The following is a 26,815-nucleotide window of genomic DNA, read 5'->3' as shown; positions in this document are numbered from 1 at the left end:
TTGGAATTGTTCGGATGACCAGAAATCGATTCTTTATTTCTTATTGCATCTGGCTTGTGAATAATTTTGATGGATTAAATCATGTTTTTTTTTATGGTTTCATTCCAGTCTCTACCAGGTCAGCAGCATTGCTATTTTGTGAATAAAGATGCTCCCCTTCCTGATGGGAGATGCCTGCAAGGGACCCTACTGAGTAAGATACCATTCCAGCACCCTGGACGGGTTCCCACCATACTCAACCTCATCCGACATCAGATGACTTGTAACACACTGATTGGGAGCTGTGTGAAACGTACTGTGGTTAAAGAGGGTATGTTACTGCCATAGGTTTCATAGACTTACTCCCAGAAGTGGGGTCCTAGTCCTTTATGGGTTTCGACACGTCAAAGGTTTTGTTTCAAGCTTCTAGTTCATACTATTGGTGTCCTAAAAAGTGCAGTATGACATGTTTTTATAACTGTCACATCAACAATCCATTACACACCCAATTATGCTGTATAATACAAAATTATTATGTTGTATGATTTATACTGTTCAAAACTAGATAAACTATATATCATTATAAGCTTGGATTTGCCTTATTTAATATGCATTGGGAATTAGGCCTTGTTAGTATAAGAAGTACAGAATCGTCTTCACTTTTTCCAGCTTTTAGGACTTTTAGGCTTTTAAGGGAGTTGTCACAAATAATCGTAATGCAGTGGATGGGTATAGGTGCAAGCACTTGGATTAGCCCTAAATTTTGTATACATTTTGCATTATATACTGTATTTATTATAATATATTTTTTGTCTGTCCTTTAGATTGCCCTAACCTCTTGCAGTTTGAGGTTTCGCCCCTCTCAGACTCCTGTATCAGCATCTCATTTCAGCATCCGGTTAATGACTCTTTGGTTTGTGGTAAGTATTTCTTGGGCCTTGGAAAGGATGGGAAGAGAAAACTGCGATAGGTGGCAAAAGTTGCAGTACCCATACGGAAATATGTTTGCCTTTTTTAATTGACGTGTATCTATTATCATGCAATTTCGACTTAATTTTTATATTGTTACCTTGTTTTGCAGTGCTCTCTGTTGTAGAGCCGTCTAGGTAAAAATGTAGAATTGCCTCCTCCATGCTTACTGTTAGGGTATATGGACAGGAGTTATCTATATCATACAAACCAATGTGAGGAGTTTTCTTGTTCTGCCATTGGTGATTCCAAAAGCTTGTGTTCCGTAATGGTTTTTAGACTTTGGTGGTGTATCTAGTGCGTAACTAGAAGTCATTGTTCACTGTATCCCTGCCTAGGCAATGGCGGGTTTCTTGTCAGCATTTTACTGTTCTCTCAGTAAAGCTGTCTATAGACATTATAGTCGGCTGAACACATGGATGGCTGGCAGCAATGTCCCCCGAACTCAACACCGCTCCCATACATATGCACATTTAGCCAAGCTTGTCCTCAATATGAAAAGGCCTGTAAGCCTCTGCCAGACAACTCCGATGGTGTTATGTTCCCCCGAAAAATAAAAAGATCAGACCTATTGAAACAAGACTGGCCTTTCTTTTTAATAGCATTGGGGAACCCCGGACCGTGGGTTTATGCCCTGCCACTATAAGGCTTGACACTAGGTGGAAAAAAATGTTTGCTCCACTTGGCGGGCTAGATCCTCTTTTCAGATACTAGGCAGCTCAGTTTATTGTCAAAGCCAATAGAGAGTAGCTCGAACCAGAAATCTGTAAAATAAAAACAACCAAGAACTAACGTAACCTGAACCTGGGGAAGAACAACACAAAGGAGAAAGGCGTATGGTGGGAGCGGTGTCCTCCAATGTATTCAACCAGGCAGAGCTGATGCTTCTTTTTCACCTAGCGTTGAGCCTCCTACTGGCAGGGATTATACCCACCCTCTTGTGTCCCCCCCCCCCCCAATGTATTCTGCAAGAAAGATATTTTAGTATAAGTACAGAAATCCAAATATTTTCCCCATCTGCCATCAGTGGAGAGTCGTGAGGCCCCCATAGTGTTCAGTCCTGCCAGTTTTGGGGACCGAGCCCAAGTCCATCTAATGTGCATGGACTTCTGAAGCCATTGTGGACATGATATAGTCATCACTTTAATACTCCATCACTGATTGACATTGCTTTCCATGCAGTTGTTATGGACGTTCAGGATTCCACCCATGTATCCTGCAAGCTGTACAAAGGTCTATCTGATGCTCTCATCTGTACGGACGATTTCATCACTAAAGTGGTTCAGAGGTAAGCTATTACTATGCCAGTGTCCTTGTATTGCAAGTACATAGCATTTGAGATTTATCCCTTGGTATAAGTTTATTTATTTGTATTTCTTTTTGTTAAGAATTTTCATGGAGTCCTGCAGCAGTCGATGTTGTTAGGGGGTCACTACGGCTGACTGCTTTACTGGTGGGATTTATTGCTAGTGCTGTTATTTGTGAAGACTTCCTAAAAGACGCAATCAAGGGTGCAATGTCAGGAAGCATATACAGTGTTTTACTTTATTTTTCAGCCTAGGAGACATGCCTTACCGTAAGACGCACCTCAGATTGTGACAGCAGAAAATAGGAAAAACATTTTTCTTATTAATTTAAACTTCCTTGGTGGTGTAAAGTGGAGGGGTTATTATCAATCATTTTAATGTACTAGGGTAGAATAGAGCAGAAATAAATTATTGTTGGTGTCTCTCTGTAGTGTTTTATTCAGCGTGTTAGGGGACCAGACGACATCCTCGTCACTAAAGACCACCGTGTCCTCCCACCAGCCCAGGAGCAAATTTGCATAAATGGGGGCACAAGGGCTCCCCATCGCAGTGCCCCTGAGCTGGTGGAAGTAATTTTGTTGCTCTCTTGGTATATTCAAGTTTTTCTGATCCTTTGTATTTTTTGAGGTTTCCGGTTTTGATTAGTATGGCTGGTTTCTTGTTGGGTCCTATTGACACAAAAAAATGGCTGGACGATGCTAAAGAGGTCTTTTCTGAAGTAGAACCTGACTCTCTTTCTTCTGCGGGCCTTTCTCTCAAGACACTGTTTTCTGAATTGCTTGAGACGTTTAAATATAATATCAAATCTTGGTGGGAGGTACAATCATTAGAAAATTACATCAAATAAAAAATTGTCCCACGTGGACTGAGGATTCACTTGACACCTGCTCCTAGATGTAGAACTCCAACACTATTGAGTAAATGGGAGAAGGAATTGACTGCATCTTCCTTGCGTCTGATGCAGGTACTGTTGGATGAGGAAAAATCAACTCTTGAAAAAACCTCTCTGAAAGTAAAAGAGCTTACAGAGAGTATTCTAAAATTTAAAATCGCTACAGATTTTGCTATTAAGGAAGAAAATCTTAAAATTGCAGGTGAGAAATATCAACTGTATATTAAGGAGAGGAAACGTAAGCGGTTCCTAAGGGATACTACTGAATTTAAAGAAAAAAGAGCCTATCCCACGTTAACAGATAAAAATAACTACCCCACGGATATATCATCCTCAGAGATTGAATCATCAGACGCGGAGGGGAATTCTAAGTACTCCACAGGAAGGACATATTACAAGAATAGGGGACGTGGCCGTAGAGGTGGATACAGAAGATGGCAGGAAACAGTCAGATTCTATGCAAGAACGTCTGCAAGAACACAAGAGAATCATCCCTCGGGGAATACAAATCAGCCCCCCTCCTCGGCTGGTGCATCATCAGCTTCCTCCTCTTTTTTAGAGACCATGGGGTTGGATCCCTACAAGCTAAGGGAACGTACCAACCAAACCAATCCCAAATAAGGGAGAGAGAAATAAGAGGACATGATAAAAAGATTATAAACCTGTCATCCTATGTCCTCTCTAATGTGGAGACTAATGTCCTAAGCAGAGGCCTTTCCTTTGTACCGACCACTAAGTTTGATCCTTTTGAATGGATTAAAGACATTAACCTGTTTACACGCAAAATAAAATGGAAACAATTCTTTGCCATGAATGACAAAGCCAAGTGCCAACAGCTTGTTATAGCATTGGATGAACTCCCTGATGTACTTTTTCTTGCTAATTTGGCGTAAGAGGGACAACGGGAAGTTGGGGTGGGACCTTTTTCGAACCTGAAACCAAAAAGTACAAGAACACCCCCATTGGGTGAAATTGGGAGTATTGATATTTTCCTACAGTTGGTTTCAGATGAGATCCGTAACATTAACCCCAAAGTTGAACAGACCTTACCCAACCTCCCTTATCGTAAGAGGAAGGCTCTGGAGGGATTGATGAACAACAAGCAGATTATACTGAAACCCTTCGATAAGGGAGGCAATACAGTCATTCGTGATAGGGACAAATATATTGAGATGTGCCTGTCTATCCTACCTGATCGATCGACCTATGAGGTGTTGAAAATGGACCCAACAAAGGAATATAGCTCAAGACTGTCCAAAATGTTAAAGGAGGCTTTCGAAGTTAGGCTGATTTCAAAGAATGAGTTTGACTTCCTATTACCAAAATGGCCGGTCATTGCAACATTTTAGGCACTGCCAAAAATACACAAGGGTACAAATCCCTTGAAAGGAAGACCAATAGTGTCCGGGATTGATGCCCTTTGTCAAAACTCTAGTGTCTATCTTGACAAACTGTTGAGACCACTTGTGCTGGCCCTTCCCTCTTACCTTAGAGATACTACAGTATGGACCGTCTTAATAAATTGGAGGGGATAACAGTTGACCCAGGTACCATTCTGGCATCAATTGATGTTGAAGCGTTGTACAGCAGTATCAAACATGCGGAAGGTCTTAAGGCTGTCAAACATTTCCTGAAGGGTAAGGGGGTTCATTTGGGTGCACATAACAAATCTTTGTTACAGTTGTTGGAGTTTGTACTCTGCCATAATTATTTTCTGTTTAATGACAAGTACTTCCACCAGCTCAGGGGCACTGCGATGGGGAGCCCTTTTGCCCCCACTTATGCAACTTTGCTCCTGGGCTGGTGGGAGGACACGGTGGTCTTTAGTGACGAGGATGTCGTCTGGTCCCCTAACATTTTGTTTTGGGGACGGTACATTGACGACATCCTCGTCCTATGGGCAGGCAGTGGAGAATCCTTTGGGTCCTTTGTGAATTCTTTGAATAACAATGATATGGGTCTGTTCTTCACACATGAGATAGGGGGAGAGAGTATCACCTTCTTGGACACCACAATTTCTATTGCGAGAGATGGATCTTTGAAAACGTCCCTTTATCACAAACCCACCTCAACGAATAGTCTCCTAAGATGGGAGAGCCATCATCCCCCTCCCCTTAAACGGGGTATCCCTAGGGGGCAGTTTCTCAGTCTAAGGAGAAACTGCTCTGACTGGGGTGACTTTGAGACACAGTCAAGTGACCTGTGGGGGAGGTTTAGGGATAGGGGTTACCCTACTAATGTTATTCAACCTGCATATAAGTCTGCTAAACAAACAAGGAGATCATCACTGCTGGTCCCCAAAGTGAGGAAAGATCCTGATAATTTGACTAGACTAATTGGTACCTTTGATGACCAATCAGGGAAGGTTATGGAAATTTTGAAGAAACACTGGGCTGTACTCAGGACTGACCGGGATATCTGTGGGATGATCTCACTTAGACCTTCAGTGACTTATAGGAAGGGTAAATCAATTAGGGACAAAGTGGTGAAAAGCCAACTTGTGGGCAAAACCAAACATGAGTTGCGTGTCCGCATTGGCGAACATTTGGGTGACATTAGACATAACAGGGACACCCCACTTGTCCGCCATGTGAATCTTGTTCATGGGGGGGATGAGAAACAGGATTCCGTGTAATTGAGAGAATTCAGCCCGCAGTAAGGCAGGGAGATTGGGACAAGAAAATCTTACAACGGGAAACACGTTGGATTTTCTGGCTTGAATCACAGAGCCCTAACGGCCTAAATGAGCATTTGAATTTTACGAGTTTTTTTTATAAATGGTACCTGACGGATCCAGCATGCTTTACTTTGGCTCATTTTTGTGAGCAGTGACATTGTTTCACTATGTATGACAAAAAAATCATTTAAATTTGGTTTTGGATGCATGGATGTGTATCTCCTTAAGGAGTTAAGTGGTATTTCTTATATATTAAGTGATTACTGTATGACTCTATTTATTAGGTGGATATACCGTTAGCCTTTATCCGCTATATCTAAGTCACATTGCTTTGTTTATAATGATTATTTGGAGGGGATTATTTCTGTTCATTATGGCCATCTAGTGTCCCCTTCTGTGAGTCATCATTTACTAGAGCGCTAGGTTTTTTAAAAAAATTTTTTATGTCACTGTATTATCACTTGAAGTGATGCCGCTCGCCTTTAGAGGTAATATCTTGCATTAGGAACGCGCTCCTCACGTGATCCGCCCCTTTGTCCCACGTACTTCCAGTATTTGGAACGCAGGGTGCGTTCCACTGTAAACACATCTTCCATTACATGTGACCGGAAGTGCCATCACTATCTGGACCGGAAGTGACGTCGCTATCAGGATGCGGTAAATATGAGCGTCCGAGACACATGTAACACGCTGCACATTGCACTGTCTTTTCGGCTGGGGTTATGAGACTCCATCTCCTCTGCCCCTGATGAACCCTCAGCATCACGGATGGGGAAACGCGTCAGGCTGGGCTTCATATCTACTGATGGCTGATAAGTATTGATTTATATGCTGACAGATCGTTTCTTGGCAATATGTATTTTGGCTTTATGTGAGCATTTTGATACCCCAGACTGCAGAGGGGTTTTTATGCTGTTTTTTTTGCCTTTGTCTGGGCTATTTTGTCCAGCAGTGACGCTTGTTCAGCATTTCTATGCCACTGACATTTGTTCCACCTGGTGGATTTTTTTGATTGTTGATTTATTTTGAGTGCATCAACTGTGCGGTACTATTGTCCAGGGGAATATTATTGCGCTTTCCCATTTATTTTGTGTAGACGTTTTTTTCTTTTGAGCTTTCTTATATGGTCTGTCATTGTATGCAGCATAAACTCTTTTTTACTACGAGATAAGTTATTCGAGCTGCAATACTGAGAATTTTTGACTCCGAGATAAGTCTACCTCATTATTGTGGGCTTAGTGCTCACTTTGATACTACGAGATAAGTTTATAGCAAGTTTGCACTTTTTATAGAGACGGTATCGAGTCTCTCCACCAGGGGTTTTTCGGGTGTATATGTATGTCTGTGTTTTCTGTGTATCCTCATCGTTGACTAGGGATTTTTAGGGTGTTACAGGGCGCCACATCGTCAACAACTAGGGTGCCAAGTGTTATTTATATTTTTTTGGGTGATTTATTGTCCTGTACCCTATGAGTTGGGATTGTCTAAAGATTTTACCGTATATACTCGAATATAAGTCGAGATTTTCAGCCCAAAAAATTGGGCTGAAAGTCCCGCTCTCGTCTTATATTTGAGTCATATACAAAGGGGGTCGGAGGGGGTGCTAGGTCATACTTACCCGTCCTGACGCTGTGTCTTGAGCCCCTAGCTTCTCCGCGCTCTCTCTTCCTGCCTTCAGCGGTCACATGGTACCGCTCATTAAAACTCATGAATATGCGCATATTCATGAATTTTAATGAGCGGTACCACATGACCGCTGAAGGCAGGAAGAGAGAGCGCGGAGAAGCTGGGGGCTCTAGACACAGCGTCAGGACGGGAAAGTATAGCGATACTCACCTGTCCTGCGTCCATGGCTGCTTGCTGCTGTCTGTCATCGGTCAATGACTTCAGACAGCAGAGGGCGCGGTGACGTGGTTAGTGCGCGCCGCGCCCCCTGCAGTCTGAACGTCACTGACTGATGACGTGGCAGATAGCGGTGAGCAGCCATGGACGCAGGACACGTGAGTATCTCATGTGCCAGCAGTGACACCGGCACCTGACACCCAGCGACCGAGAGGTGAGTATTTCATTTTTTTTATTTTTACATGCAGCAGCAGCATGGGGGCAGCATATGGGGGAATAATCTATGGAGCTTCTTCTGGGGTCAGCATATGGGGGAATAATCTAAGGAGCTTCTTATGGGGGCAGCATATGGGGGAATAATCTGGAGCTTCTTCTGGGGTCAGCATATGGGGGAACAATCTATGGGGCAGCATATGGGGGAATAATCTATGGAGCTTCTTCTGGGGTCAGCATATGGGGGAACAATCTATGGAGCTTCTTATGGGGGCAGCATATGGGGGAATAATCTGGAGCTTCTTCTGGGGTCAGCATATGGGGGAACAATCTATGGGGCAGCATATGGGGGAATAATCTGGAGCTTCTTCTGGGGTCAGCATATGAGGGGACAATCTATGGAGCTTCTTATGGGGGCAGCATATGGGGGAATAATCTATGGAGCTTCTTCTGGGGACACCATATGGGGGAATAATCTATGGAGCATTTCCCACCCTAGGCTTATACTCGAGTCAATAAGTTTTCCCAGTTTTTTGTGGCAAAATTAGGTGGGTCGGCTTATACTCGGGTCGACTTATACTCGAGTATATATGGTAATTATTGAAGTAAAAGTTAAATTTTAGGGGTCAATTTTGTTGCTCTCTTGGTATATTTAATTAACAATGTACACAGAAAGCGGCTAATCAGTGTTGGAGGGGGTGGGGTGTTAGCTTTCTGAACTCTGTTATGGCTAATGATGGTATCACAACTACTGCACCCAGTAAACTAAGTGATACATCGCTGGAATCGGGGATTCTTTCCCTACATCATGCTCTTCTCAGATGGGGTAGCAAAAACCTGGTGACGGATTCCTTTTAAAAGATCACTGATCGGTAAATATTTTCCAAATTGGCAATTGTTTAATTCCACAAATCGGTTAACACCCACCTTAAAGAATTGGAGGGTAAAAGGAACCATCGAGCTGAAGAAAGGGGGCAAGGCTTTTCATTCCATGACACACAATTATTATGCTCCTAAGCCTTCTAATCCTAGCTTTCTGACAATTTCAAGTGCATTTAAAGGGGTTGGCCACTTTATCTTTATTCTATGTTGGGTGCGTGATTTTTGTGGCACTTATCTATAAGTATGACAAGTGAGCCTGCACTTATTAGTGAGGCTTTCCACCATCCTGGCACAAAATGAGTTTTTGATTGGAGGAGGCAAACCAGCAACTATGATGAGAACAGCAGAGCTGCGCAGTCTGTAAGGAAGACCGCAGCAGTAGGTCATTTTGATCACTGTGATAGGGTCTATCACAGTGATCAAAATTAAAAAAACAAAAAAAAACAAACCCCTTTATCATCAACACATCGGATAAAAGAAAAGTACCAACAATGAGAAATGATTGGATTGCTGCTCTATGTATTATTATTATTATTATTATTGTCCTGGTTAGGGTTTTGAACTGGAGCCTCTGGGCAATAGGAAGCCAGTGAAGGGCATGGCATAGGGGGGGAGGCTGGGGGTATAGCGGGGAGACAGGTGGATTAGTCGGGCAGCAGAGTGTAGGATGGACTGGAGGGGAGGCCAGAGAGTAGGAGGTTGCAGTAGTCGAGGCGGGAGATGATAAGAGCATGCACTAGTGTTTTTGTGGTTTCATGGTTGAGGAATGCACGGATCCGGGAAATATTTTTGAGTTTGAGGCGGCAGGAGGAGGCGAGGGCTTGGATATGTGGTTTGAAAAAGAGGGCAGAGTCCAGGATCACCCCAAGGCACCGAGCATACGGGACTGGGGAAAGCGAGCAGCCATTGACAATGATGGATAGGTCTGGTGGAGGGGTAGAGTGAGATGGGGGAAAGATGAATTCTGTTTTGTCCATATTCAGTTTGAGAAAGCGAGCAGAAAAGAAGGCTGAAATGGCACACAGACATTGTGGGATTTCAGTCAGTAAGGAGGCGAGGTTGGGTCCAGAAAGGTAGATCTGCATGTCATCGGCATAGAGGTGATACTGCAAACCGTGGGATTCTATGAGCTGTCCCAGGCCGAAGGTGTATATGGAGAAGAGTAGGGGTCCTAGGACTGAGCCTTGAGGAACACCGACAGGGGACGAGGTGAGGAGGTGGTGTGTGAGAGGGAGACACAATGTTCGGTCTGTTACGTATGATGAGATCCAGGATAGGGTCAAGTCTGTGATGCCAAGAGATGAGAGAATCTGTAGCAGGAGGGAGTGGTCCATGGTGTCGAAGGCAGAAGACAGGTCCTGGAGAAGGAGGACAGAGTAGTGTCGTTTGCTCTTGGCGGTTACTAGGTCGTTGGTGACTTTAGTTAGGGCAGTTTCAGTTGAGTGATGCGGTCGGAAACCAGATTGTAACCGGTCAAAGAGGGAACAGGAGGAGAGGTGGGAGGACAGTTCAAGATATACATGCTGTTCCAGTAGTATTGAGGCGTAAGGGAGAAGAGATATCGGGCGATAGTTAAACACAGGGGATGGGTCGAGGGAGGGCTTTTTGAGGATGGGTGTGATTGAGGCATGTTTGAAGGATGAGGGAAAGACACCATTTGTAAGTGAAAGGTTGAAGAGGTGTGTTAGAGTTGAGATGAAGACTGTGGCAAGGTTAGGGATGAGGTGGGACGGGAGTGTGTCAAGCACGCAAGTGGTGAGGTGTGATCTTGACAGGAGGGTAGAGAGCTGATCTTCTGTCATGGTGGAGAAGTTTGATTTGGATAACAGGGCTGAGCAGCTAAGAGGGGCATTGGGGGCTGCGGGCCAAAACTTTCTCTGATCGTATTGATCTTCTGTTTAAAGAAGGAGGCAAAGTCTTCAGCAGAAATGAGAGGAGATGGAGGAGGTGCTGTGGGACGGAGTAGAGAATTGAAAGTGTTGAAGAGCTGTTTAGGGTTGTGAGACAGGGAGGATATGAGGGATGCGAAGTAAGTTTGTTTTACGGCAGTGGTGGACTTGAAGCTGGCAAGGGACTGCTTGTATGCGTTGAAGTTCTCAGTAGAATGGGTTCTCTTCCATCTCTGCTCAGCGGCCCTGGAAACCCGTCTCAATTCTTTGGTCAGGCTGGTCAGCCAGGGCTGCCTGTTGATTGTATGAGTTTTCCTCTGCGTGAGAGGGGTGGCTGAATTAAGTGTTGCTGTTAATGTGGTGTTGTAGAAAGTGGCAGCATTAACCCCTCATCTACTCTGTGCCGCTCCCAGGAAGTCTTAGTCTAGTAAGTCCAGCGCTCAGACCTGAATTACATGAGGTGTGTTCTTTACATGGAATATAATGTGTGTCGCCCCATCTGTCACTGTAGTAGGAGATCTGCACACGTTGCTGCTTGTAAAGACAATGGATTTTTTTTTTTCATGACAACCCATAAATTACCTTAATGTCAAGATGAAAGATGAATTGTGTTCTCTCTTGGGATTGGTATTTATGACCTGTAGGATGTCGGAGGTGTGCTCTATTACTAAATGACATTCCGTCCGTGTTGCTCATCAGTCAGTAATGCCGAGAAAGGGTGTTATACAGGTTTATCCTGAGCAATGGAAAGCGTCTGCCTTCCCTGCTGTAATAATGTTATATTAATTTTTATTGGTGCCTGTAAATCGCTGCAACACACAACTGCCTATCTGCCACATGTAGAACTGACAGCTGAGCCCAATCTACCATCACTACACAATGTTTTTTTTTTTTTAAACCTACTTCTGAAAATCCTGGCACGCACAACAGGGCTACATTAAGCCTAATCACATTAACGCAGAGATAGTCGGCCCAGTGATCAGGCTTTGCTGTCTGACTTTCATGCTTGTGGTTCTCAGGTGCTTCTAGTGTGAAATGGCACCTCAAAAAGCCGCATTATTCAGCAGCAAAAGAGTTAAAGCTCACAAATTTGTGATGTGTGTTGTATTTCAGGGGGAAAAAATTGTCACATTTGGCTGTATCCACCGTTATTTATGGCAAAGTGCGGCTACGCCATAAACGCGCAGTTTTTTTTTTTTCTCCAGATTTCTAACGCATAAACATTTGGTTATTAACCCCTTTCCTACAATGGATGTACTATTCCGTCCATGTGACCTGGGACCTAAGTCCCAAGGACGGAATAGTACGTCTAGTGAGATCAGCGGGCAGGTGTCAGCTGATTATCACAGCTGACACCCGGCACAATGTGTCAGGGGCGGTCACGGACCGCCCCAACACGTTAACCCCTTGCACACCACGATCAAACACGATCGCGGTGTACTGGGGGGTTAAAGGGAAGCATCGGCAGGGAGGGGGCTCCCTCCGTGCTTCCCTGAGCTCCCCACAGCTGCGCAATGTGCAGCGCTGCTGCGGGGGTCTCTTTCCCTACAGGTCCCCGGATCCAATATGGCGACGGGGACCTTCGGGGGCGTGCAGGGAGCTGACTTCCTCAGTGCCTGCAAAGCGCAGGCATGAGGAAGTCTGCGTCTATGCCTGTGACAGATTGCTGATCTGTCACAGTGATCTGTGATGTGACAGATCAGCGATCTGTCACAGGACAGTGATGTCCCTCCTGGGACAACCTAATAAAGTTTAAAAAAAAAAAAGTGTAAAAATAATTTTAAAAAAAAAATCGCTAAATAAATAAAAAAAAAAATATTCTCTAATAAATTCATTTTTTGGAAATAAAAAAAATAAAATAAACGTACACATATTTGGTATCGCCGCGTCCGTAACGACCCGCCCTATAAAACTGTCCCATTAGTTAACCCCTTTAGCAAACCCCTTAAAAAATAAAAATAAAAAAACGAAACAAAAAATTATTTATTATCATACTGCCGAACAAAAAGTGCAACAACGCGTGATCAAAAAGATGCATATAAATATCCATGGTACCGCTGAAAACGTCATCTTGTCCCGCAGAATAAAGCGATGCAAAAATAATTATTTTTTATATAAAATTGTTTTCATTGCATAGAAGCGCCAAAACACAAAAAAATGACATAAATGCGGTATCGCTGTAACCGTACTGACCCGAAGAATAAAACCGCTTTATCAATTTTACCACACGCAGAACGGTGTAAACGCACCCCCCCAAAAGAAATTCATGAAACGCTGGTTTTTGTTCATTCTGCGTCCCAAAAATCGGAATAAAAAGCGATCAAAAGATGTCACGTGCCCGAAAATACCAATAAAAACGTCAACTCGTCCCGCAAAAAATAAGACCTCACATGACTTGGTGGGTCAAAATATGGAAAAATTATAGCTCTCAATATGTGGTAATGCAAAAACTATTTTTATAATAAAAAGCGTCTTTTAGCGTGTGACAGCTGCCAAATATCAAACCCCCCGTTATCACCCCCTTAGTTAGGGAAAAATAATAAAATTAATAAAAAAATGTATTTATTTCCATTTTCCCATTAGGGTTAGGGCTAGGGCTGAGATTAGGGTTAGGGGTGTGTTGGGGTTAGGGTTGGAGTTAGAATTGGGGGGTTTCCACTGTTTGGGCACATCAGGTGCTCTCCAAGCGCAACATGGCATCTGATCTCAATTCCAGTCAATTCTGCGTTGAAAAATTCAAATGGTGCTTCCCTTCCAAGCTCTGCCATGCGCCCAAACAGTGTTTTACCCCCACATATGGGGTATCAGCCTATTCAGGACAAATTGCAAAACAACTTTTGGGGTCCAATTTCTCCTGTTGCCCTTAGGAAAATAAAAAATTGGGGGCAAAAATATTTTTGTGGAAAAAAATGATTTTTTTTATTTTCAAGCCCACGTGTTATAAACTTCTGTGAAGCACTTGGGGGTTCAAAGTGCTCCCCACACATCTAGATAAGTTCCGTGGGGGGGTCTAGTTTCCAAAATGGGGTCGCTTGGGGGAGTTTGAATAGTTTAGGCACATCAGAGGCTCTCCAAACGCACATGACACCCGCAGACCATTCCATCAAAGTCTGCATTCCAAAACGTCACTCCTTCCCTTCCGAGCCCCGACGTGTGCCCATACAGTAGTTTTCTCCCACATATCGGGTATCAGCGTACTCAGGACAAATTGGACAACAACTTTTGGGGTCCAATTTCTCCTGGTACCCTTGGGAAAATAAAAAAATTGGGGACTAAATGATCATGTTTGTGGAAAAAATACGATTACCCTTGGAAAAATAAGAATTGAGGGTGAAAAATAATTTTTGTGGAAAAAATATGATTTTTTAATTGTATGGCTGTACGTTATAAACTTCTGTGAAGCCCTTGGGGGTTCAAAGTTCTCACCACACATCTAAATAAGCTCCTTGGGGGGTCTAGTTTCCAAAATGGTGTCATCTGTGGGGGGTTTCCACTGTTTTGGTACATCAGGGGCTTTCCAAACGCGACATAGTGTCCGATCTCAATTCCAGCCAAAAACGTCAAATGGCGCTGCTTCCCTTCCGAGCTCTGCCATGCGCCTAAATAGTCGTTTACACCAACATATGGGGTATCAGCTTACTCAGGACAAATTGCACAATAACTTTTAGGGTCCTGTTACCCTTGGAAAAATAAGAATTGAGGGTGAAAAGATCATTTTTGTGGAAAAAATATGATTTTTTAATTGTACGGCTGTACGTTATAAACTTCTGTGAAGCCCTTGGGGGTTCAAAGTTCTCACCACACATCTAGATAAGTTCCTTGGGGGGTCTAGTTTCCAAAATGGGGTCACTTGTGGGGGGTTTCCACTGTTTAGGTACATCAGGGGCTCTCCAAACGTGACATGGCGTCCGATCTGAATTCCAGCCAATTTTGCATTGAAAAAGTCAAACGGCGCTCCTTCCCTTCTGAGCTCTGCCATGCACCGAAACAGTGGTTCCCCCCCACATATCAGGTATCAGCGAACTCAGGAAAAATTGCGCAATAACTTTTGCAGTCTAATTTCTCCTGTTACCCTTGGTAAAATAAAAAAAAATTGAACTTGAATTATTTTTTTTGTGAAAAAAAGTTAAATGTTCATTTTTTTTTAAATATTCAAAAAATTTCTGTGAAGCACCTGAAGAGTTAAACTTCTTGAATGTGGTTTTGAGCACCTTATGGGGTGCAGTTTTTAGAATGGTGTCACTTTTGGTTGTCACTTTTGGGTATTTTCTATCATATAGACCCCTGAAAGTGGCTTCAAATGTGATGTGGTCTGTAAAAATAAAATGGTGTTGCAAAAATGAGAAATCGCTGGTCAACTTTTAACCCTTATAACTTCCTAACAAGAAAAAATTTTGGTTCCAAAATTGTGCTGATGTAAAGTAAATATGTGGGAAATGTTACTTATTAAGTTTTTTGGGTGCCGTATCTCTGTGATTTAAGAGCATACAAATTCAAAGTTCGAAAATTGCGAAATTTTCAAAATTTTCGCCAAATTTCTGTTTTTTTCACAAATAAACACAAGTTATTTGAATGAAATTTTACCACTAAGGCTAGTTTCACATTAGCGTTTACGGCCGCAGCGTCGGGCTGCGCATGGCCGCCAAGCCCCGCCCCCTGCCGCGCCTCCGCCTACGGACGCATGACGCTGCATGCGTCCTGCTTCCCTATCTTTAGCACTGGGGACGCAGGCCGTGCACAGTATGCGTTTGGCGGCGCATGCGTCCTTTTGACGCGCACCAAATTGCAACCTGTTGCGTTTGGCGCTGGTCGGCGCAGCGTCAAAAGGACGCATGCGCCGCCAAACGCATACTGCGCACGGCCTGCATCCCCAGTGCTAAAGATAAGGGGACGCAGGACGCATGCAGCGTCATGCGTCCGTAGGCGGAGCTACCGGCGGAGGCGGGGCTTAGCGGCGGCCTGCGCAGCCCGACGCGGCCATAAACACTAATGTGAAACTAGCCTTACATGAAGTACAATATGTCACAAGAAAACAAAGTCAGAATCACCGAGATCCATGGAAGCGTTCCAGAGTTATTACCTCATAAAGGGACAGTGGTCAGAATTGTAAAAGTTGGCCCGGGAGATAATGTGCAAAGCACCCGTGTTAGTGAAGGGGTTAAGCCCCTTAAAAAACAAAAACAAAAAAACCTAAAAAAAAAAAACAAAAGGAAAAACACACATCTGTATATGATGTGTGTTTTTCCTTTTGTTTTTTCGATTTTTAAGGGACTTATTAAAAATTTGGTATTTTAACCCATTAACAACCCCTGATACGCCTTTTAACGGTGGCAGTTTAGTGTACTTATGCCTCAGCTCCACTGTTTAACGGCGCTGATAAATAAGTGTATAGCGCCCCCCAGAGTCAGAATTTCTCCGGGGTCTCGGCTACCGGAGAACATGATTCAGGTCGGGTTTTACCGACCTCAGTGTTGCGATCACCATTATTCACGGTATAACAGCAACCGCAAAAAGTCTGCTTTCCCATTTAATTTCTCTCTCCTCTGATGTGATCGCACATCAGAGGAGAGAGAAATGTGGTCCCCCGATTCCACACAGTACATCCAGGTGTCCCTGGACCCTCCTGCATTCCCCCCGCGAACCAGCTTCCTCTGGGAAGAAAATAGCGGGCTCATGCGCAGTGCGCCCTCCGAGATCTGCCGGCCGTCAACAATAGGAAATTTTTCCTATTGGTTTATTTTGATCACTCTGATAGACACTATCGCAGTGATCAAAATATAAAACAATAGTAAATCAAACCCCCTTTATCACCCCCTTAGTTATGTAAAAATAAAGTTAAAAAAATGTATTTATTTCCGTTAGGGTTGGGCTAATGTTAGGGTTGTGGTTATGGTTGGGATTATGGTTAGGGTTGGAGTTAGAATTGGGGGATTTCCATTGTTTAGGTACATGTTGGGGGTCTCCAAACGCAACATTGCGCCACCAATGATTCCAGCCAATTTTGCGTTCAAAAAGTCAAACGGTGCTCCCTCCCTTCTAAGCCCTGCCATGCGCCCAAACAGTGGCTTTTCCCCACATACGAGGTATTGGCGTACTCAGGAGCAATTGCACAACAAATTTTGTCCTCCATTTTCTCGTGATACCCTTGCTAAAATAAAATTTTTTGTGAAAAAAGTGAAATGCTCATTTTTTCCTTCCACATTGCTTTAGTTCTCGTGAGGCACCTGAAGGGTTAATAAACTTCTTGAATGTGGTTTTGTGCAGTTTTTAGAATGATGTCACTTTTAGGTATTTTCTGTTATATTGACCCCCAAACTCACTTCACAAATGTGAGGTGGTCCCTGTAAAAATGGTTTTGTAAATTTTTTTTTAAAAAAATGAGAAATCGATGGTCAAATTTTAACCCTTATAACTTCCTAACAAAAAAAATTGTTTCCAAAATAGTGGTGATGTAAAGTTGACATGTGGGAAATGTTATTTATTAAATATTTTGTGCGATATGACTCTCTGATTTAAGAGTACAAAAATTAAAAGTTTGAAAATTGATAAGTTTTCATAATTTTTGCCAAATTTCCCTTTTTTTCTTAAATAAAGGCAAGTTATATTGAAGAAATTTTACCACTAACAATGGAAGTACAATATGTCACAAAAAAGAAACAATCTCAAAATCAGTGGGATCCGTTGAAGCATTCCAGAGCTATAACCTCATAAAGTGACTCTGGTCAGAATTGTAAAAATTGGCTCTGTCACTAAGTCGTTAAAGTAGTTTTTTGCTCTTTGGACAAAAGTTTTCAATTACTCTACTTGACAGACTGCTGACTCATGACAGCATGCATTGTGCGCACTCACAATTACCCATGCGAGCAGCAGTTACATGACAACATGTATGCAATTTGCCAACAAGACTCTTCCTACTTCTGTTAATTCACTTCTATTCAGAGAAGCCGAATAAGTCTAGTTGCCATATGACCACAAGTATATGAATCGTAAAGATGCATTCACGACTAGGAAAACGGGGATCGTGACACTGTGCCTTGTGCTGTCTGCAGACTTGGACAGAAGTAACCGCTGACTTTTTTCCCAAGCCTGTACAATGCCTTTAACTCTTGGTTGCTGGATTTTACAATTTCTTTTTTGGACTATCTGTTTGAGCTAGGTGGTCCACAAGTAAACAGGTACTACACACAGGACGGATGCTGAAGCATCTAATAGTCGCTGCTTCTGGATTGGTGAACAGAGTGCCTCCCAATTTTTTTTATTATCTAGTATTTGTTGCATAAAGCTGGATGTTGTAACTGTCTGCAGAAAGTTGTAAAACATAAGAGAAAAAATATTTACATGCCTAAGCACTAACAGGCAAGTAGTTGCTGCCTATTGTGCCCAGCATCGTTATTTGCCTCTGTCATCGATTCACCTGCCTCTGCTGACGTCACGTCGTCAGAGTGACGATTTCTTTTCCGCCTTGCTCTGTTGATGGGGTGGGACGGCCGACGTCTTGCTGATTGACAGCCGGCTCCACCAATCAGCATGATGTCGGCAGTCTCGCCCTGTCAACAGGGCAAGGCAGAAAAGAAACCGACGCTCTGACAACGTGACGTCAGCTGAATTGCCAGCAGGAGCGGTCTGTGACTGCACTCTACTGGTTGCAGAACGGTTCTGAGCACAACAGGTAAGGTAGCAACTGCTGTGATTAGACACATTTTTTTTTTTTAAAACAAATTCCGGAATAACCCCTTTAAAGCTTCTTTAAAGGAAAAGAACGGCACATGGGTATAGTTGCAATAAATTTTTACTTCAAATTTTCTTTTTTTCCAATTGGAAATCCTCTTTTATTCTGGTATATAATAATTTTTTTTCTGAATGGATAAGTCACTCACATTTGTATTGATGTGTGTTTATCTTGCATTGAGATTTGTGTACTTACCATATGTATTTTTCTTCTTTTTGTTACATAGGTGCATGTCTATTCCTGTGACTATGCGAGCCATTCGTAGGAAAGCTGAGACCATCCAGGCTGATACCCCTGCATTGTCACTTATTGCTGAGACCGTGGAAGATATGGTGAAGAAAAACCTTCCTCCGGCCAGTAGTCCAGGCTACGGAATGACCACTGGCTCCTCTACATTAATTTCAACCCCAACCAGCTCATATTCCTCAGGAACCATGACCGCTCTTTTCAACATGAATAACATTGGCAACATGGGTATGAAAGAGCGCCATGACTCCACAGGTCATGGGGATGACTACAATAAAGTAACACAGAATCCCATACTAACCAGCCTTCTTCAGATAACAGGAAATGTGGGTGGAAATTTAGGCTCAAGTCCCACACCGCCCCATCATACCCCACCTCCTGTTTCTTCCCCAGCTAGCAATACTAAAAACCATCCCATGCTAATGAACTTGCTCAAGGACAATCCAGCACAGGACTTCTCGAGTTTATATGGCAATAGCCCTCTTGAAAGACAGAACTCTTCTGGATCTCCTCGAACAGATCTAGGGCAATCAGGAACTGGAAAACCCAAGAAAAAGAGACCTAGGACAGATAAAATGAAAAACCAAACTGAAGATGACTTTCAAAGGGAGCTTTTCTCCATGGATGTGGACTCGCAAAACCCAATATTTGATGTAAGCATGGCAGGTGATGCCTTGGACACACCTCATATTACACCAGCACCAAGTCAATGTGGCACACCTCCTACAGTGTACCAGCAGCCAATGACTCATGTCCAGTCTGGTATGCAAAGAATGGTGAGGCTGCCTAGTACTGACACCATTATTCCAGATGTTACAGATATCCTCTCCGACATAGCAGAAGAAGCTTCAAAGCTTCCAGGAACTGGAGAAGATTGCCCCAATCTTGGTACCCCGGTCAGAGACTCTTCAAGTTCTGGTCACTCTCAGAGCACCCTGTTTGACACAGATGTGTTTCCGGTAGATGGTGCAGGTGGTGGAGATAATCCCTATGCAGATGCTGCTGATCTCATTGCAGAGGCACATGGAAGCCCAAATAGTGACTCCTCTAATAATTTCTTCAACAGCATGGATTTTAACCAAGAATTACTGAACAGTCAAAGCGGTTTTGCAGATGACTTCAATGATGAAAGCAGCCAGAGCGACGATCATGATTTTTCTGGGCAGGACTTTCCTGGGCAGGGGCTATCACTGGGTGTAGTTTCAGGAATTCCTGTTGATGGGAGTGAAGGCAAGTACAAGGTAGGGCAAGCGGCTGAAACAGTAGATTTTAGTATTATTGGAGGTGGCAAGGGACTGGGTGGGGTGGATATTCTTGAATCGCATAGTAGAAGTCAGAGCCCTGTACTTGGAGATTTGACTAAAGACAGACCCCAAAAACAGAGAGTGAAAGAGGGAAGCAATGGGGGAGGGAGTGGCGGAGGAATAAGTGGGATCCAAGGTTCAGGCCTAGATTCAAAATCAGGAAAGCGCAGCAGAACACCTTCTAGTGATGGTAAAAGCAAAGAAAAGCCACCCAAACGCAAGAAAGAGTCTGAAGTAAAATCACCCTCACATATTGCTAATCGCCCATATACCCCACCCACTAGTACTGGTGGTTCAAAATCTCCAGGAACATCAGCAAGATCTCAAACTCCTCCTGGGATGGCCACTCCTCCAATACCGAAAATCACCATTCAAATTCCCAAAGGTACGATGAGTGTTGGGAAGCCGACTTCTCATAGTCAGTACTCAAGCAGTGGTTCAGTAAATTCATCGAGTAGCAAAAGCCATCATGGACACTCCACATCATCTTCCTCTTCTGCCTCAGGAAAAATTAAGAACAGCAAGTCCGATGGGTCATCTGGAATAAAGATGAGCAGTGGAGGAAGTGGATTGTACACTGGTCCAGCTGGATCAGGGGGTAGCCAGTCTAAAAGTGGCTCTCAGTCACTAGGCAAGCAAGGATCTTCTCCTATCACGAAGCATGGGTTAGGAAGTGGAGTCAGTAGTTCTGTAAGTAGCAAAACTAAACCACAGGGAAAACCATCTGTGTTAATGAACCCCTCTCTTTCCAAGCCAAATATTTCTCCACACTCCAGACCATCTGGAGGCTCTGACAAGTTATCTTCCCCAATGAAACCAATGCCAGGGACACCACCATCTTCAAAAGCCAAGTCACCTATTGGTTCAGGGGGTTCTCATTTGTCGGGGGGAGGTTCAAACTCCACAATGAAGTCAGCATCTGGTCTAGTTTCTTCAGGATCTCTTTCACAAAAGCCAAACTCCTCCTCTTCTTCATCCTCTTCCTCATCGTCCTCATCATCTTCATCCTCGTCGTCCTCTTTTTCAGGTGGCTCCAACGTTTCCCAGAACCTTCATGGTAGCTCCAAAGGGAAGTCTCCAAGCAGAAATAAAAAACCCTCATTAACAGCTGTTATAGATAAGCTCAAACATGGGGTGGGTACAGGAGGTCCTGGTTCAGAGGATCCTATGGAGGCTCCTGGTGGGGGAGGAAACTCTGGGGCCCCTAGTCATGGAATGTCCTCAAAACATGGACTTGTGGGAGGCGAATTTCCTGTTAAGCGTGAAAAGAATGAGAAAGACAAATCAAAAGTTTCAGTCTCTGGTGGATCTTCTGATTCATCCAAGAAAGGAGACTCAAAAGGTTCAGGAAGTACTGGAGTAGCCAAAATTATTATCAGCAAGCATGATGGAGGGTCACCAAGTATCAAAGCAAAAGTGACCCTGCAGAAGCCTGGAGAAGGGGGTGGGGGGGATGGTTTGAGGTCCCAGATTCCTAAGAGCTATGGTTCACCCTTGATCAGTGGTTCAACACCGAAGCATGAGCGCTGCTCACCAAGCCACAACAAATCACCTGGATATACGCCACAAAACCTGGACAGTGAAAGTGAATCAGGTTCTTCTTCAATTGCTGAGAAATCTTATCAAAATAGTCCCAGTTCAGATGACGGAGGAGGTGGCCGTATGCAGCCAGAGTACAGTGCAGAAAAGCACAAAAAGCATAAAAAAGAAAAGAAGAGGTTGAAGGACAAGGATCGAGATCGAGAAAAGAAGAAGTCCTACAGTATGAAGCCTGAAAATTGGTCCAAGTCACCAATATCTTCAGACCCTACATTATCTATGGGTGGTGGCTCCCTCTTATCTTCGGAAAGAGGAGCCCGTCCAAGTCCAGGTTTCTTAATCAGTGAAGAGGATGACTTAATGGATGTGGCTCTACTAGGGAACTGAACTTTGTAACAGGACCTAGATCGAGTGCAGTGGCTGTGTGCTGTTTCAGTTATAGGTTTGTTCCTCTTGCTGCTTGTAGGTCTAGATTCATCTGGCAGTAGATAGGATCAACTATTTTATTTTTATCAGTCCCATTTTAAATATAAGTTATAAAGAAGAAAAAAAGGCTATATTATTCGTTTTACCACTTTTTAATTTAGTGGACTTTTTACCTATGCACAGTGGAGGCAGCTACAATATGGGCTGAGCGTCAATACAATGCTGTGTATTAGTTTGAGCTCCTTATTCTCTTCCCACTTTGTATTAATTGTATTATGGCTACGACCACCGTGTGAAGGTGAAGTGTTCATGGTAAAATAGTTGAAGCGAACGTCAGTATTTAAGAAGTAAAGGCACCAGGTTTTGGTGTAGCTTTTAAGAAATCCGTTGATAGACATTGATGGTGAGAATGTGTTACATGAATGTACATAACCGTTCTGATTTTGATAAAAGACCTGTAAGGATTACACACATAGGTTTGTAAGGCTTTTCTTATGTAGTTGTGTGCTTCACACAAACTAAATTCAGCTGTGATTTAAAAAAAAAAAAAAGCTTTATTTTTTAAGCATCCCACTCACCTATTTGTAATTCTGATTTATTTGTAATAATTCTATTTTAAAAAGTTTACATTTTATTTTGTGTAAATACCCCTTTCCTATATGTAAATAATTTTTCCTGAAATTTTTTTTGTCATTCTACTCCAAAAAAAAAAAAACCTTTTGAAAAGAGTTCAGGAAATGTTTATTATGGAAATAAAATGTTTGGCATAAAATTTGTTTCGGTGATATATTTATTTTTTAATCCGTAAACTCCCTACTATCCCTGGGTGTTTGCCTTCAGTAGCTTTAACTCTGCTGTATAGCCTCCTCCTAAAATTCCTGGTGGTTAATGATGTGGGTTGCGTTGCTAGAGTTGGCAATTACCCTCAAAGCCTTAAAAAGTTCCAACCAACGGGGAAGGATGTTTTTTTTTTTTTTTTTTTATGGTCTTCCAGACTGAGGCTTGGCAACAACATAGTCTGTAGTAATGGTTTTAGGCGACCACAAGAGAATGTGGAAACATGGGCAGAGACGGGAGTTTAAGTTCTGACACTGTGACATTGCAGTCCCTCTGAATCACCACCATGATGTTGGGTTGACTAGCAAACAATAAGAAAGGTGCTGAAGTAACCTCAATATATGGTAGGACTGGGTGCTTCCCATCCCCCTTCTTTCTTGGTAGACGTCTTTTGATTATGTAATACTTGGCATTTGGAAGTCTTAGTAAGGTCAGCCTCCTAATGATTTTAGACTATAAATTCAGGAATAAGTCTAAAAGTACCATATTTGTATTTGGGCTGTTTATAAGGTTTAAACCAAATTGTTTCGAATCTACTCGCCATCATTAAGATAAAGTTTGGGCTCTGTTTAGGCTGGTGTTATTCTGTTTTTGCGGGGTTGCATTGCCTTGGGGCAGTTATACTGTATTTTGCACCCTTCATCCCCAAATAATTTTTTGGTAAGTCATTTGTATTCTTCAGAGATTCATGGTTCTAGTATGAATAGAGTCTGTGGCACAAAGTCAGTGTCTTAAGGAGCAGATGTTGAAGTAGGCTTTTATCATTTATGTGAAACAAAATCTGATTACTATGAACTTGTGAATATGCAATAGCTTCCAGCAGAAAGTATTTAATTCTTAAGGATTGAGTAGGTGTTTTGCTCTATTGACTTTAACCAGCCTAAATCAAAAGATTGTTAGTTTAGACTAAGATCCAAGGGGTAACGTTTCTCCTTGCAGAGAGTGACATGTCAAGCATGCCGAGATGAGGTGACTTTTAAGCCGCAATGCTCCTCCGGGGAAATATGCAAATTTTCTGTGCAGAGAGGAAGAGGACTAGAACTCTAGTGCCACCTAAAGGAAGTAGCAATCCTAAAAGTCATTATTGACCCTTTAATGAGCCTTGTCACATGACTTAGGATAAAAGCCAAAACCAGACTCTCAATTTGCAGACACTGTTTCAGGGTTCTGCTCCTCGTCAATGCAAAGTGTGAGATCTGGTTTGGCTGGGTAACCTCTCACCCAGGCAAACCAGATCTCACCCTTTGCACTGATGAGGAGCAGTACCCTGAAACACAGTATTCGCAAATTGAGATCCTGGTTTTGGCTTTTATCCTAAGTCATGTGACAAGGCTCATTATGGCTCCAATTGATATTTTTGGACTAATCCATTAATTATGGGATCATGTAGATCAAGCAAAGCCACTTACCTTCATTGTAATCCTAAAGATTGAAATCAGACTCTTTAAGTTTCTGTTCATTTCAATTCACCATCTCTGATATCTAGCAGTATTATATTTTGGGCCTCCAGATTGATTATAAAAAGAGGGTTCTTTATATTGTACAATGCGGTCGTTCAGTAGCCATTTATGGCTCCGTGAGTGATGTATAATTGTTCAGTGCGTGTGGACTGCCATTTTTCTTGGTAGCACAAGTCCTGTTTACACAGGATGATGTGCTGTCGAGATCTGGGATCTTTTGTAAAGATCATTTTACCCTATAAATGAGCGTTTTGCTCATTCGTCAGGGGAACTGCATGATTATCGGGAAATGAGCATTAGTAGGGACATTCGTATGTGATAATTGTGCAGTGCGAAAAACAGGATAAGCGTAGACTTGGCTTTGTAGGGTATACTTTCTTTTTTTTTTCTTTCCTTACGTGTATTGATTACTGTGCGTGTGTGAATGTGTGTGTATTTAATGGCTAATCAGACCTTCACTAGTTTACCCAGAGAAGAAGTAATTATAAAGATCTAAAGAAAGGTGGCAATTCGCAGAGAACAATTCTATCCCCTCTCATGTTAAATCATCCACATGAAAGAAGACAATATTACTATTGATGTGACCACCGAAGAATCAAGGAAAAAAGAAATAATATTTGGAAAGAGCACCAGGACTAATGTACAAGCTAGCAGTAACAATGAACCCACTTCGGAGCAAGGTTTGATTTAGAGCTAAGTGAATAGGTAGGAAGATGTGAAGGGAAGTAGGATTCTTAGTGTGGGCTTATTTTAGTGGGAACTAATTTGTACTATCCACAGGTCTAGACTATTATATTTAGTGTTAAGTGTAACTATCCACTTTACATGTGGTTGGATTTTTGAAACTAAGCTGTTTAATATTATATCCCCCATGTCTGTGTACTTCAGTTTAGAAGGAGAGAAGATATTCTCCATTGAGTGGAAAATCTGACGGTCTAGTCATTTCAGAAGATGGTTTCTCTTGCGAGAGGGATGGAACTTGGAAGATTGTCGGGGAAAACTACTGAGACCTTGCAGTGGATTCTTTATTTTCCTACCACTCCAGTCAAGCCCAGCACCCCCCTGCTTCAAAGCAACAACTCATATTACAAAGTTGGACTGAAGAAGACATCTGGAGGCCAGAATGTTGAAGATAAAGCTAGCAAAGTGAATCTACTAGGACTTCTACATTACCAGTTCTGACTATCAAGAACTGTAAGTCAGACCAGACAAACATTTATTAATTTGATATATCATCAAGCCAGAATGGATGTACGGGTACAAGACCTAGTCATACTTGACTGACCTCATTCTCTTTTTACTGGAAAAAGTATGCCTTTTGTGGTCAACTTGCAATCTAGCTGATTTTGAATAAGAAACACCTCTAAGAAGTATATGGGTCAAAAGGATCTCCAGAATAGGTGGATTTGTGGAGATAAACCACAATGTCTACTCTTCAGAGAAACTGAGATGGTTGTTAATAATCTGAACCTACAGCTACAAGGACTTCAGAATAGCAAACTCACAAGATGGCCCAAATACTACACACGGACAGAATGACTAAAAACTTCATTCCTCCGAGACCAATCCAGAATGCTTTAAAATTTAATATAATGGCCACTAATGATGTGGGTATTGTGATGGTGCAAGTGGAGACAATTTATGCGTGCTAGTACAATTCTACTCCTGTATGGGTTTGGGCTTTTATGCCTTGGGTACATATTGCGTTTTACTGTTCTTGTTGCATAACCAACAGTGGATTTTTTTTAAGGATTTGACTTAGAGACATTAATATTGCTACTAAAGTAATATGTATAGGTGGTATATTGCTGTCTTTATTACAGCAGTTTGTTTACATGTTATTGCTATATACAGTAGTTATATATCTATCTACTTTGCCATGTTTGCTCCCACAATGAACACATGGTTGTAGTGACTGACAAGACTTAAAATATTTTTTTCTTTTTTTTTTATAATTTGTGATTTTTAGAAATATTTAATGAATGTTAACTGTTGTAGCTTCAATATGATTTACATTTTTCTTTTGGATATTTCCATTAGGCCCATTGTTACAATGCCACTTTTTTTGGGAGTGTGATGTTGCCTTATTATGCACTTTTTGTACACTGTGGCTGCAGATTCTATCATTTCGAGAGAAATGGATAAGTAGGATGCTGACTTTATAGTAGATATTCTACCTTTTCATTATTGATGGTCAAAATTAAGGATATGTCTTATTCTTAAAGCATGTGGTTTTTATAATGTCAAATGACAATAAATGTTTGCTACTGTCTAACATTGAAGAACAGTCATATTCTGTTGCTGTATTCTCAAAATCGATCCTTTTTCAAGGGACAAATTTCACACTCGTAGTCTTTTCCAGAGACCATGGGTGGTAGGAGTAGCTAGCATGTTCATGCTTCCATTGGATGTCATAAGAAGGGGGATCCTAAAACGAAACTTTTCCCATACACAGGCAGGTGGCTCATGTTGGAGAGAGATTTATCTAACCCAAACGATCTATTAATGTGTGATAAAGACTGGAGCAATTCATAATTTTCCATTTAAACCTCAAAACTTAACTGCCATCATGATGACCAACCCAGGCGAGTTTGGTGCTTACGTCTTCTAAAATAGTTAATTTG

General features: G+C 42.3%; 1 protein-coding gene across 3 annotated transcripts in view; it reads left to right on the top strand.

The window, feature by feature from the left end:
- Nucleotides 1–23,320, top strand: part of MED1 (mediator complex subunit 1) — an 83,655-nt gene extending 60,335 nt beyond the window's left edge. For all 3 annotated transcript variants that reach the window (XM_073572552.1, XM_073572555.1, XM_073572553.1), the window contains 4 exons: nucleotides 109–310; nucleotides 804–899; nucleotides 2,131–2,236; nucleotides 18,606–23,320. In XM_073572552.1, coding sequence (XP_073428653.1) covers nucleotides 109–310; nucleotides 804–899; nucleotides 2,131–2,236; nucleotides 18,606–21,855 — 3,654 coding nt within the window. In that variant the 3' untranslated portion in view covers nucleotides 21,856–23,320. The remainder of the gene's footprint in view (nucleotides 1–108; nucleotides 311–803; nucleotides 900–2,130; nucleotides 2,237–18,605) is intronic.
- The last annotated feature ends 3,495 nt before the right edge of the window (nucleotides 23,321–26,815 follow it).

Source organism: Dendrobates tinctorius, unplaced genomic scaffold, assembly GCF_039654945.1.
Source record: "Dendrobates tinctorius isolate UK_male_01 unplaced genomic scaffold, ASM3965494v1 ptg000032l, whole genome shotgun sequence".
Taxonomy (NCBI): domain Eukaryota; kingdom Metazoa; phylum Chordata; class Amphibia; order Anura; family Dendrobatidae; genus Dendrobates; species Dendrobates tinctorius.
This window is presented reverse-complemented; position numbering and strand designations above follow the sequence as displayed.